We start from the raw sequence: 14,753 nt of genomic DNA, 5'->3' as shown, positions 1-14,753 counted from the left end.
CACATTAACTTGAAGAGAAGTACTTAAAATATATAAAAGATGTTTATATTGTCATATGTAGAAAACCGAGATTAAGTGAAATCACAATTTACATATATATATGTATACACGTACATATACACACAAATACACAATACTATATATATTTATAAACATACACACTATATATAACTACATATATATGTGTATATATATAGAACCTTCTAAGATCAAAGAAAGTACAGATTATTTAAAATGATCTTAGAGAGGGGCACCTGGGTGGCTCATTCTGTTAAGCGTCTGCCAAAGGCTCAAGTCATAATCTTAGAATTCTGGGATTGAGCCTTGAATCAGGTTCCTTGCTTTGCAGGGAACTTGCTTCTCCCTCTCCCTCTGCTCGCCACCCCCTGCTTGTGATCGCTCTCTCTCTTTCTGAAAAATAAATAAATAAAAATCTTTAATAAGTAAATACATAAATATACAAAATGTTCTCAAAGAACCATTCCAAACAAAATTTTAACAGTTTCCAAATAATTTTAAAATGATTAAAGAAAATTATCCTCTATACATTTATACATTCTTTTTATTTCTTATAACTAGACATTTAAAATTTTTTATTTCAAAAGAGAATGATAATGAAAAGAATTCTTGAAAAATGGTGGTGTAAGAAGCTCCATCAATCTGTCTTCCAACCTAGACAGTAACTGCAATCTGATGTAATTATTTTGGAGTGTTAGACTCTAATGAAGCTTTGCAACTTCATGGGAAGGCTTGGGCAGTAAATTGTGACTAATCTGGTCAGTTTCAACTCTTAGCTCAGTGGCAGCTACTCATCCACCCAGACCCATGACAGGCATCCATGCAGTAGTTCCAGGTCCAGCATACAAACATGCTTCCAGGAACCAGGATAGGCAATAAGGACCCTGTCTTGGGGTTCTGTGCTCTGATCATTGATTGTTCCTTCTGATCATGGAGAGGCAGATACAGAATAGGGCAGCTGTTATTGCACATATACCTCTATTTTTATAAGCTCCTACCTTGCAGGCTGAAGCAACTTTCAGGAGATTCAAAAAGCTGGTGCTATTCTGGCACCATTCTTTTCCCCTTCATTTTTTCTTTTTTTTTTTTTTTTTTTTTTTACCCTTCAAAAGCCAGATGTTAAAAGCTAGGACATTTGAAAGTAAATGTACATGGGGGGAATTAGTCACCACACATGCCTAAGGAAGAGTGCAGGCTCCGAAAGACCTAGGACAACCTTAAAAGTACACTTCAGGCTATCCTTGTCATGAAGAAAGACTACAACAATAAAACAAAACAAACCAGAATCAAACAAAAACAAAATAGCAGCAAATGCTGTAAAAGGTGAAGAAACTGACTACCAGAGTTTTTAACAACAACAACAATAACAACAAAATCACAAGGTATACAAACAGGAAAGTATCCCATTGAAGGACACAAAAAAATAAGCCAACTGAAACTGTCCCTAAGAAAGACCAGATGATACAGAAAGAGTATTTGACCAAGTTCAGTACTGTCATGATAGAAACACCTAACAAATAAAAATAGAAGGTAACTACCTCAACATAATAAAGCCATATATGAAAACCCACAGCAAACATAATAATCATGAAAGACTGAAAGCTTCTCTCTTATATTAGGAATAAGGCAAAGATATCCAATTTCATCATATCTATTCAATATAGTAATGGAAGTCCTAGCCAGAGCAATTAGACAAGAAAAAGAAGTAAAAGGCATTCAAATTGGAAAGAAAGAAGTAAAATGATTTGTTTTCCAGTGTTGTAGAAACCCTATCTACAAAACCCTAAAGATTGCACAAAAAAAGCCATCAGAACTAATAAATTTAGCAAATTAGCAGGATACAAGTTCAATACAAAAAATTCAGTAGATATCTATACACTAACAATAAATAATCTGAAAAGGAAATTTTAAAAACAACTTACAATAGCAACAATATATAAAATAAAATTCTTAGGAGTTAAGTAAGGAGATGAAGACTTATATAATGAAAACCATAAAATATTGTTGGAAAAAGCTAAAGAAGACATATCTAAATGGAAAGACAGACTTATAAACCAATGAAATATAGAGTCAGAAATCAATCTTCTCATGTATGGCCAAATGATTTTTGATAAGGATGTCAAGACTATTCAATGGGGAAAAGACAGTCTTTTCACAACTGACGGCCAGAAGACAAGATATCCAAAAGATATTAAATTAAACCCTTACTTAACAATGTATACATAAGTTAAAATGGATCAGAAAACTAAAAATAAGAGCTAAATCTATAAAACAGAAGAAAACTTAGGACAAAAGCCTTACAACATGGGTTTTGGCAATGATTTCTTGGATATGACACCAAAGGTACAGACAATAAAAGACAAAACAGATGAACTGGACTTCATGAAAATTAAAAACATTCATTATCAAGAGATACCATAAACAGAGTGAAAGGCAACCTAAGGAATAGAAGAAAATAATTGCAAGGCATATATCTGATAAGGGATTAACACCCACAATACACGGACAACTCACAAAAGTTAATAGCAAAACACAACTCAATTCAAAAATGGTCAAAAGACTCGAACAGACATTTCTCCAAAGAGGATATCCAAATGACCAATAAGCACACGAAAAGATGCTCAACATCACTAATCATTAGGGAAATGGAAATCAAAACCACAATGAGATACCACCTCATACTCAGTATAATGACCACTATCATAAAAGCAGAAAAAAAACAATGTTGGTGAAGATGTGACAAAATTGGAACCCCTGTATATTGTCAGTGGGACTATAAAATGGTTATAGCCACTCTTGTGGCAGAATGATGGTTCCTAAAAAAATTTAAAATAAAATTATAAATTATTTAGAAACTACACTTTTGGGTTTTTTTTTTTTTTTTTTTTTTTTTTGACAGAGAGAGATCACAAGTAGGCAGAGAGAGAGAGGGAAGCAGGCTCCCCGCTGAGCAGAGAGCCCGATGTGGGACTCGATCCCAGGACCCTGAGATCATGACCTGAGCTGAAGGCAGCGGCTTAATCCACTGAGCCACCCAGGCGCCCCCACTTTTGGGTTTTTAATCAAAAGAATTGGAAACAGAGTCTTGAAGAGTTATTTGTACACCTATGTTCATAGCAGCATTATGTAGCTAAAACATGGGCATAATCCAAGTGTTCATTAATGAATGAATGGATAAGCGAAATACAGTCTATACATACAATGAAATATTATTCAGCCTTAAAAAGGAAGAAAATTCTTATGTATGCTACAACATGGATGGACCTTGAGGATATTGTGCAAAGTGAAATAAGCCAGTCACAGAAAGATAACTATGGAATGATTTTAATTATATAAAGTATTTATATGAGGAGTCAAAATAACAAAGACAGAAAGTATCACAGTGGTTCCAAGGAGCTGAGGGGTGAGGTACTGTTTATTGGCTACAGAGTTTCAGTTTCTCAAGACAAAAAGAATTCTGGGGATATATGGTGGTGAGTATGAATATATTTAATGCCATGAACTGTACACTTAAAAATTAAATTAAAATTTTAATTTTAATTAATTTTTTAATTTAAAATTTAAAAAAAAAAAATTAAAATGGGAGACCCCCTGGGTGGGTCCTCCCACTGTTTTGACTGATTCAACTCCTATTCTGCCTGGGTGTTTATCTCCTTTTATCACTCTGTTCTTTGTTCATGAAAGAGCAATTTCCCAGATGATTTCCAAATAGAGGAGGGCCATAGTGTACTTCTAGGTCTATAAGCTCTTATGAGAAAAGCCATGTTCTTTGGCTATATTCCTTACATGTAAAGCAATCTTATCATAATAATGGTAAGTTTAAGCAACTTGTAGAAATGTTTTAAGTGTTTGGAATAGCTTAGCAGGCTGTACAAATTGTGTTGCATGGTACAGCGTAAGTTAGTTTATGAAAAAGTCATTATAAGTTGAGATTTAAAAAAAAATTTCTCTTCATTAGTTAGCATTACTAAGTTTGCAATGTATCTCTTATGAAAAACTCTGAACATGATGAACATGATACCTAGTAAAAAGCAAAATATGTGACTGTACATATTTATAGAAAAGTGATAAATTAATATTAATACTTAAATCAACATATAAAGTTAATGTGAAGTATTTAGGTTATTTATATTAATTAATAAATGCTTTAAAAGCAAAAAAAAATCAATGACAGTTAAATAGCTGAAGTGAGGGTTGTGTATATGTGCTTCATGTAGAGAATCTCATTTAACTTTTATAAGAATTTCCCGTTATTACTCTGTTCTCAAAATAGGTAGGGAAATCAGAAATTAGAGAAATCAGGTAACCTGCTTAAGATTACACAGGTATTAAGCACCAGAATCAAATTTCCAATTGAGGAAGAAATGGGCTCCCATAACAGCCAGGGCTGTAATGTCATGATTCCTATGCTTTTACCTTACAAAGAAATTTTTAATCTAATAGAGCTGCTAAGTTTAAACACCATATATGAAAATATTTTAAAGCAAACTTTTAAAGGACATAAAGACATAAGTTACTAAGAAATTGGCATTTCTGTGTTCTGTTGACATTTGAAATATTTCCTCCTTTTTTATTTACTTAGACTTAGTTTTGATGAAAGCCTGTGATCTTTTTTGCACCTAGGGAAGAATTCTTTTTTAAAGTTCCTTCAAACTACATTTACTGAATTCCAAGATTTAAACTTTATTCATATCAATATTCTTTTTTTTTTTTAAAGTTATGGTCAGAACATTTCTTTCCTAGTTTCATATCCTAGAGATTTGCTGCAGAAGATAATACTAGAATTTTAAAAAGTAAGCAAATAAGTAAAAGTAAATAAAAAAAGAAAGGTACCCCTCCTCTTTTCCTATTACTAGTCTCTGCTATTGCTTAATTTTTTATATTCATGAGAGGGTAAGGAATAATCACTCCTCCATTTCAGAACATCAAAATCCCGTCTCTCTTTCTCAAGTCAGGAAGACCTTGAAACAGTCTGCTACCCAGAAGGAAAGAGGGGCTGCTTCCTTTCCCTCTCTTCCTTACCTGTTCCTATTAGTCACCCAACCATTTATTCGGCAACTGTCCATTTCAGAAAGTTAATTTGCAAAACTACATACAGAATTTCACTTATTACTTTAGAAGAGAGCAAAATGTCTTGGAGAGAAAACAAAACGATTTCACAAAATTATTTAGAAGTAAACAAGACTGATGAAGCAGAGGAACAGCACACTGGAAGGAACCTAAATTCCCATAGGGTTGGGTGAAATATAACCCGAATAAACGTCTTCACCGCCTTACATATACTCTGATTACCTGGCCACTGTACAGATCCAGGTGCTAAATTTGCCTGTAACAAGAATATCTGTGGTTCGTAAAAGCACGTTTAGAAGACAATTTTGAAATAAACTCAAGATGAAAACTTAACATTGGCAAAACGCTTCGTTAACTGCCTAAGTACAAATCAGTTCAAAATGAGGAAGAGGAGAAAGGCTTTAAAAGCTATGAAAATGAATGACTCTTTGTTTCTTTATTACTCAAACTCGTTGAATATGGTAACTGACAGTTCTAACTGCCACTGTGCTGACAAAGTGATGCTTAGCACACTTCAGCTGATGATGCTGAAAGGTGCTCTGCAAGAAAGCAGTATCTGAGAGATGCACAGTTTTGAACTAAACCCATTCTTCCACATAATAGAACGTGATATCTGCAGCAGAAAGTAATACTGAGCAGATTAGCATTTTTGGTCCCTTGATGATTTTGTTTATTTGTATCCTCATATACACAGCTGAAGCTGCAAAAACTGCCCCCCAGAAATTTTTCTTTGAATCTACAAATGATACTTTCATTACTTAGCTACTCAAAGCAATTACAATATGATAATAAGTGACACTTTCAATCCCTTAAAAAAAAAATACGTTACTCTGACAATATAAGACAGAATAAAAAACAAAGTACAAAACCACAACAGGATATTTCAGTTGTTAAAAGTCAGTCAAATACTATCGATGAACTATTTGAAGATCTATCTAAGAAAGTCAAATTGTCAATGTCAATTATATTGTACGTGAGTACAAAATGTGGGGGGGAAATGTACCTAGTAGGCACACAAATAACCAGTCGCTTAAAAAGGAATGAAGCATACTGAAATTCTTCTGTAAATGTAGATAATGAAAAACCCAGAAACCCTTTGCTTAGGAACTACTTAACCCATCCCAAAGTAAAATGATCCCCCATCAATGGGTTTGACTACTCTAGCTTGTTGTGCTCAATTACTTGTTTAAATTTTATACCTCTACTTGTATACATAAAACACTTCTTTGAGGAATTAAGCTGCTATGATTCAATATTCAAACCAGATGAAAATATTGTAACCAAAGAATAGTCACAACAGGAAACCTATTTCATGGTGTCAGTCTGACCTTTTTTTCCCCTCATTCATTCATTTAACTTGCAGGTATTAGCTCCAACCATGTGCCAGGGTACACAGAGACATGGCTCTATTCCTGTGCAGATCCATTCTGCTGGGCAAGAAGACAGTTGACATGCAGGCTTCCAGTGCAAGAGGGAGACCAAGTTACAGCAGAAATAGAGCCAAATGATTTGACTGAGAGTAAACAGAGGTGGGATGAGGGCTACTGGATTATGAGGTCAGGGAATGGCAGACTAAAGAGGTCACATTCAAGATGACTGACACTGTAGGACAAGAAAGTGTCAGCAATAAGGCCACAATGAAAGGAGGAGTAGTGGAGAAAATGGGAGATAAAGTCAGAGAGGTCAGGGAAATCCAAATCATGCACAGTAAAGTCCAAACCGTGATAAACCTTAGAACTTGGAAAGCTCTCAGAGGGTTTTAAGCAGGTGAGTGTCAGGATCTGATTTTTTTCAAAAGATAACTCTGGAGGCTGAATTTCGGCAGAGTTAGAGGGGATATGAGAAGAGCAGCTGTGAGACTATTCTATTGATCTTGGCAAGGGATGATGGTGGCTATGCAATGAAGAGAAGCAGATGAAGACAGGATATATTTAGGAGTTATATCTGATAGAACATAGAGATGGATTAGATGAGGGAGCGTGCTGAAGTCAGGGTGCAACTCAAGGCTGCCTTAGTGCCACTTACTGAACTGAGGAAAGACTGTGGGGGATTATTTGGTCGGGGAGGTGAGGGAAAGTAGGGGTAAATCAAGAGTCCAGTTTGTGGCCAGATTAATTTTAGAATGTGTCTTAAGTACCCAAGTAGGTATGTAAAGGAGGTAGTTGGATATAAAAATTTGGAGCTCAGTGGAGAACTCAGGGCTGGATTTATAAATGTGATAGTCATAGGGTACTGCTGTACTTAAGACTGGATCCAGGGGGAATGCCACTGGAATAGAGGGCCTAGGACTCAGCCCTAGGACAACCCACCACTGAGGGTTTGCAAAGAGAAAGCCAGCCTAAGGAGGCACAGAGTCTGGAGGAAAACTATAGAACATGGCACCCTGGAAGCCACAGGTACAGAGTGACCAATGAGAGAGCGCTCAACTCTATCAAATGTTGTGAAGACATCAAGCAAGATGAGGACAGAAACGTGATCATTATGTGTGGTAAAAATGGAGGTGTTAGTCACTCTAAACTGGGAGATTTCTGTGACTTCTGGGACCAGACACCTATCCAGAGTCAATTGATGCAAGAATGTGTGCAAATACTGAGACAGTGCTTCTGGTTGCTATGAAGGGTAGAGGAAAATGGGAGAGAACCTGCGTGGGGGTGGGGTAGGGAGCTACAGATAAGAAGTCAAGGGATATAAAGGAGGTATGAATGCTAGTGAGATTGATCCAGTTGAAGGGGAAATGATGATGTAGAAGAAAAACATGTTTAAATGTGGAGAAAGTCTCGGAACAAGTAAGAGGGCATGGTATCCAGAGAACAAGCAGAGGCATCATCCTGAGATGAGAACAGGAACTCCACCAATTTTGATAGAAGGAAAGTCACAGAGTGTGAGTTTACATATAAGTCAACTGGTGTATTTTGGGTTAGATGATGAGTGCACATACATATTATGGGATATCAAAACTAGTGGCTATCAATTATACAATGAACATATATACAACCATCTTACCATCTTTATATATACGTAATATATATTACCATCGAAAAGAAGAACAAAGCAGTATATACAGACTTAAAGGTATATCTTAGATATTGCTTTTCTTGTTGAAAATTTGATTCACCAACTTCTCCCACTTGTATACTGAGGTTCTGTGAAGTACTAGTTTGGTAACTTTATAATGCCACCAAACAGAAAGCCAAACTCAAAATCTATCTTCCGTGGCAGGTTTCATCCGATCACCTTAGTTTTCTCTGATTTCCTCTATACCTTGAGGCTGCACTTCACAATACAATCAGCACTCATGCATTCCATTTTCTTTTCCTGTTCATAAATCTTATTATCTCAAATTGAGACAAGGATGGGGCTAAATATTGTACGATAAGATATCACTGTCTCTCCCACTGCAAAAAACCTGGTATTAGATATAAAGTAGGCACTTAAATGCTTGCTGACCAATTTATCTTTTCAGAGTTGACTGACTAATAAAAAGTTTTACATAGCAATTCCTTGGTTAACAGAATATGCATAATTCCTCATGGTACCTGCTGAGTATTGCTGAGAATGCTGAAATAATTCATCAGTTTTCTCCTTTACATGCTATTCAATTAGTTTGTCTGTGGCAAAGTCTAGAATATATATCAGTCAAAAGCAGAAGAGTGAGCTAAGTACCAGCTATCTTCCTACTAAGGTTTGCATCCACTATCCTAGCTTTGGTCTAAAAACGTATTCAGCTGCAGGAAACTGTAAGGAGAATGAAATTGTAAGGCTGGAGAATTACCCAGTGTTACTTGTTTTCTGTAGCATATTATGGATTTGAAATCAATTTGGTAATACCTTTAACGAAAAAAATATTAAGAGAATAGTCATCAGCAAATCCTATTCTGCACTGCTTTAAAGTTTTCTTCAATGCAGACAGAAAGTTTAACAGATTTTAAGTGCTATATATGGATTTCTAGCTTGTTAAAATATGTGAAGTATAAGTTTAATTTCAAATTTAATATCTAATTATTAAGTCAATTACAGATATTTGGATATCATTATATTTAAGTTAGAATGAAAATATCACCTATATGTATTTTTCTTTTAAGTAATTCGTATCAGACAATATTAACCTTTAATTTTATCCAACAGGTTACCATGGAAAGTTAATAAATTAACAATCAGGGGTGCCTGGGTGGCTCAGTGGGTTAAAGCCTCTGCCTTCAGCTCAGGTCATGATCCCAGGATCCTGGGATTGAGCCCCACATCAGGCTCTCTGCTCAGCAGGAAGCCTATTTCCCCCTCTCTCTGTCTCTGCCTGCCTCTCTGCCTACTTGTGATCTCTGTCTGTCAAATAAATAAATAAAATCTTAAAAAAAAATAGTCCCGAGGGTTTAAAAAAAAAAATAACAATCAGAGCATTTAACCAAAGGTCCCAGATACTATACATGGCAGTCAACAGTGATTAAAGGTATTGTAAAATTTTGTCACTTTTAAAAATAAAGTAGCTACTGACAGAATGAACTATTCCATTTTTCCACACTATATGCAGATTGACACAGATAATATCTAATAATATGAAACATATCAAGTAACTTGGAATTTTAGACTCTATGAAAAACTATACCAAAATTTCATTAAGAAAACTCTTCCAGTAGACTCCCATAGCACTAGACCATAAGAATTGGGAGGATGTTTTAAAAACATTTGCTGCATAAAATATTCTAATTGAATCATTTAATTAATTTCATAAGATGCACGTATATTTATAATACTTCCATTTTTTCAATGCCTGCCTACATCTAAAAATCTGATGATAACATAGTCACAAAGTCTATAAGCAAGAAATATTAAATCTGTTCAGCTATTATTTTAGGTTTTTACTCATTTCTCACTAACCTACAAAGGTTTTTATAGTTTTTACTTAAACCATAAGTTTCTAACTGGTGATAAAATGGCAAAGTTTATAATGTTCATTGATAAAATAAATCCAGATAATTTAGAATTATTTAAAAAGCAACTGATAAACTATGATGCATTCATTCTTTTTGTGAGTTTTGGTGGGGGGAGGAACATACATTAGTACAGAATTTTTGTTTTAAATTAGTAGGAAAAAAAGATATGATCTTTCTCTAAAAGCTTTTTTCTCCCCCATGGAGGCAATACACCTTAAAATGGAAGTTAATAAGCAATTAATGGCATAGACTTAACTAAAATATTGCAAATGTGATAGTATATTATCTTGGTAAATATGAGAATTTTGAAGGCCATAAAATTAAAGACTTTGATATGTGTAAGATCAATAGACATGGCTTATCACTATTTAATATGAGCTTTAATTTTTAAATGCCATGTCCCAGTGAAAAAGTGTACTGCACGGGAAAACTGAAAGTGCAATAAAGAATCAAGACCAAAGAAACAAACTTTATATTAAAGTACTTTTAAGAGGTTATACTTACGCAGCAACCTCCTCTTTTGACAATCCTTTGAAATTCTCCTCCAGGTAATGATCTATGTCATCTTTTTCTTTGATCAACCGAGACCTAAATGAAATGGAAAGAAATAATAAAGCATTGCTTTATCAAGCTGAAAAGCTCCCAAACATATAAAATGCTACCAGGAGAACAGAAATATTTAAGGTATAATACCATATATAATAAATGTTCTATAGTAGCTATAGAGATAGATTATTGATTAATAGTTTCCAAATTTTCATTTTCTTGAAAGTTAAGAGTTAGGGAAGAATCTTAAACTCAGTATGCAAACAAATCAGCAACACATTAAAACAATCAATGAATTCATTTTTTTTTAAAGATTTTATTTATTTATTTGACACAGAGAGATCACAAGTAGGCAGAGAGGCAGGCAGAGAGAGAGAGGAGGAAGCAGGGTCCCTGCGGAGCAGAGAGCCTGATGCGGGGCTCGATCCCAGGACCCTGAGACCATGACCTGAGCCGAAGGCAGCGGCTTAATCCACTGAGCCACCCAGGCGCCCCACAATCAATGAATTCTTAAGAAAAATGGAGTTTTCTCCTCAAAACTTATAAGCTCTTCCATTTTGCTCATGTTGCTTCACATTATAATTTTGCAATACAGAAGTTATATTCTGTTTGGCCCAGGATTTTGAACTAAGAACACCTGCTTGATACAAACATACAATATTTATCTGTTCCAAACATTACCAAATTTTGCTCTGAAATGATGTTTGAGAGGGTTTTTAGTCACACATAAAATTCAAATTAGTATTAAAAAAGCGACTTTAAGAAGACTTTAATGAGAAATCTGTTACACTGGTAGTGTATTTTTTCTCCAACCTCCATTACACCTTTAAAAACAAGCATATTACTAACATCTCAAAACAATGAGAATATGGGACTAAACAAGCATCTGGGTTTTTTTACTCAGAAGGTAATGGAAAATCTTTTTTTTTTTTTTTTAAGATTTATTTATTTATTTGACAGAGAGACAGAGAGAGCAAAAGCAGGGGGAGCGGCAGCGGGAGGGAGAAGCGGGCTCCCAGCCAAAGACAGACACTTAACCAACTGAGCCACCCAGGTGCCACTGGAAAATCCTGATACAAAACTTTGCCTTAAATGGTTATGAAAAAAGTGTTTTTCTTCCATAAAATGAATACAAGAAATAGTGTTCTTTAAAATCCATCTTATTTTAGAGATGTGAGATTGGGCTCCATTTTTGCTGGTTTTCAAAAGAAAATGGAATCTCAAGCATTATAAAAGGCAGGAAGAACAAGCTTTTTCAGATTTTGTAAATACTCCCCATTATTCAAAAGTAAAACTGAAAATAAGAATATATGTATATCCTGAATTATGCATGTATCAAAAAATTTGTTTTTCAAACTTTTTGGGAAGAAACTTTGATTTGCTGTTATAAGGGAACTTCCATGCTGTTTTAACTGCATGCATTTATTTTGGTCTGGGGACGTTGGTCTTTCCCAGAAATACTAAGAATAAAGTATGCTCCTTCTCAAAACAAAGTAGTTTCATAATACTTTGATCATTTGCCTTGTCGGAAGGGAAAATTTGGCATATAAAGAAAATAATCAAATCTACATGTGCAAATCATTTATATCAATAAATAATATGACTCAATAAAACCATAAATGGCAACTTCTAAATAATACTATCCTCTTTAATACTTGTGACAAAACACATTGTTCTCTTCTATACTTTCCAGGCAGCAACTCTAGGAACTCAGCAGCTGGTTAGTGTAGCAGCAGTGTGATGAAGCATTTTTAGCCCAGGATCATTTCAGCACCTAAATCTGGCCTGCCAACTTACCCTAGTAGTGATACTGTGTCTTCCTCCCTCCATAACAGAAATTGGCACCCAGGACCTTGCAGATTGGAAGCTGTACACCTTTCAGTCCTAAAGTCTCTGCTTTCAATTCTCCGCTAATGTTTTTAAAAGGAAATATATCTCCAAAGTTTCCTAGGACCATGATATAATTAGAATAGGTAATAAAACAGTCAAATGAGTACTAGCTTACTAAATAAATTCTTAGTATTTGAATGAGCTTCATTGATCCTTTTGAAATAGCAAATTTGAATATTCTGAATATAACAATATACTCTTATCTTTGAGCAATTTTGTTTTCTGAGATGTGCTATTGACATTTCTTACCGCAAGAAATTCGTTCTATAGAAAAAGAGATGAAAACCAGGGTTACATACCTTGGAATTGTTCTGGGGGAACATGGCAGCTTCTGCCTGGCTAAAGATGTAAGCTTTGGGCGTGTCATGGGCAACGGGGGCAGGGTGGTCATTTTGGACTACAAAAAAAAAAAAAAAAAAAAAATAGAAACAGTATTTTAAAGAGTGAATCTTTCAAAGAATCCTTTAAGACATTATTAGAGATCCGCAGTCTGTCATCTGAGCTGAGAATGCCTCTGTGTGTAGAGCTATAGCTCTATTATTCAGGAATGATACTCAGTGAGTGGATTCTGCAGGTTGTTTCTCATTATTTTCTTCTGCCATCTGCCTTTTGGCCAATTTATTACTTGTCTGCATCTCTACCACCAAGTGGATAAGGAGAAAAATCTGATAAATGCATTGAATATTCAGATGATCAGGAGCTTTGGTATGAGTTTTGTTAAGGGACATGGTTGCAATTAAAGAGTGAAGATTTTTAGGACAGCTCTGGATTTCAAATGCTCATGCTTTGCTTTCCTGTTACAATCAATAATTGAAAATTGCTCATACTTTGCTGTTTTCTAAAAACTTTCTTACTCACAAATAAAGACTTTTCCTTAGAAGTGATGGGTGCTAAGACTGATTTTCAACAAGCAGACAGCTGCCCCAAGAGACACACAGCTACCATAGTGTAACAAATCACTTCAGAATACAGAGGGCCAGGAAAAATTGCTTAAAACAACAATCATTTCATTACCTTTCACACTTTTTGTGAGTCAGGAATTTAGGTCAGGGTGCAACGGGATGGCTTTTCTCTACACCATGATGCTGAGCCTCTTCTGGGAAAACTCAGAAGCTTGGGGATAAATCAGTGGTGTTGAGGTGGGGGTCAGGAATCATCTGTAAGTGTCTTATTTCATACACCTGATAGTCAATACTATTAGCTGGGACCTTAACTGGGCTGTTTGCTAGAACATCACACATAGCTGCCTGTAGGGCTTGGGCTTCCTCACAGCATAGCAGTCTCAGATTTTTCAAGTGGCAGCTCAGTATTCCAAAGGCAAGGATGCCAAAGAAAATCCAGGCAGAAACTATAGCCACTTGCAGAGTCCGGCCTTGGAAGTCACATAGCGTCCTTTCTACTGTGATAAAAGATCTGTTCATAGTCAAGGCTAATGAACATCGATTCACCCATCAGGGGGAGAGCATGAACTCCACATGGTATGAAGAGAATGTGGGATGAGAGATATTGTTGTGGCCATCTTGAGGAAATGCAATGTGTCACAGTGAGGAAGGTAACTGAGCAATAATAAAGGTGGGTCTATAAAATCAGATTATCTAGGGGTGCCTGGGTGGCTCAGGCAGTTAAGCATCTGCCTTTGGCCTGGGTCATGGTCCCAAGGTCCTGGGATCAAGCCTCACATCGGGCTCCCTACTCTGCGAGAAGTCTGCTTCTCTCTCTGCCTCTGCCCCTCCTCTCTGTTCCTTCTCTCTCTCTCTCTCTCTAATAAATAAATAAAATCTTTTTTAAAAAACTATCTAAAATTTACCTTAAATAGGAAGAGGTGTGGACACATCTGTGGACTTAGAATGGAAAAACTATCACATGCTGCAAGGGCTTTCAGATGCAAAAGAATGCACACTTCTACGGTTAGAGAGACATCCACAAGGCCAGAGCCTCTTGATTCCTCCACCATGTCCACCAATTTTGACCTCTATCCTTAGCCTCACCAAGCAAGTGAAAGGTTTGTTTTAGGTTTTAAATCACTTACTTCCAATAATTACTACCTGTGTAACTCAGGGTAAAGCACTATTAACCTGGGTCTTGAATATATTTAATAGATATTTATTGAGCTACTACTTGGTTCCAGGTCCTGGTCTAGGTGCTGAAGATATAGCAGCGACCAAAAAGATGAAAATCTCTGATCTCAGAAAATTTACATTATAGGGGTAGATGTGAGAGAAAGACAAATAACACACAAATATGCAAAATATATACAATGTCAGATGATGACAAGATCTACGGCAAAAAATTAAGCAGGGA

At 35.6% G+C, this 14,753-nt stretch overlaps 1 protein-coding gene across 1 annotated transcript in view; it reads right to left on the bottom strand.

Annotated features, from left to right (window-relative positions):
• TTC29 (tetratricopeptide repeat domain 29) overlaps positions 1-14,753 on the bottom strand; it is a 257,036-nt gene that overhangs the window by 238,118 nt on the left and 4,165 nt on the right. The window contains exons 3-4 of the mRNA XM_045987535.1: positions 12,752-12,849; positions 10,521-10,604 (exon numbers count right to left, since the gene is read on the bottom strand). Of these exons, the coding sequence (XP_045843491.1) occupies positions 10,521-10,604; positions 12,752-12,843 (176 nt within the window). The 5' untranslated portion in view covers positions 12,844-12,849. The remainder of the gene's footprint in view (positions 1-10,520; positions 10,605-12,751; positions 12,850-14,753) is intronic.

The sequence above is a fragment of the Meles meles genome, chromosome 2 (genome assembly GCF_922984935.1).
Source record: "Meles meles chromosome 2, mMelMel3.1 paternal haplotype, whole genome shotgun sequence".
In the NCBI taxonomy this organism is placed as follows: domain Eukaryota; kingdom Metazoa; phylum Chordata; class Mammalia; order Carnivora; family Mustelidae; genus Meles; species Meles meles.
Note: the sequence above shows the minus strand (reverse complement) of the source record. Positions and strands in the feature narration are given on the sequence as shown.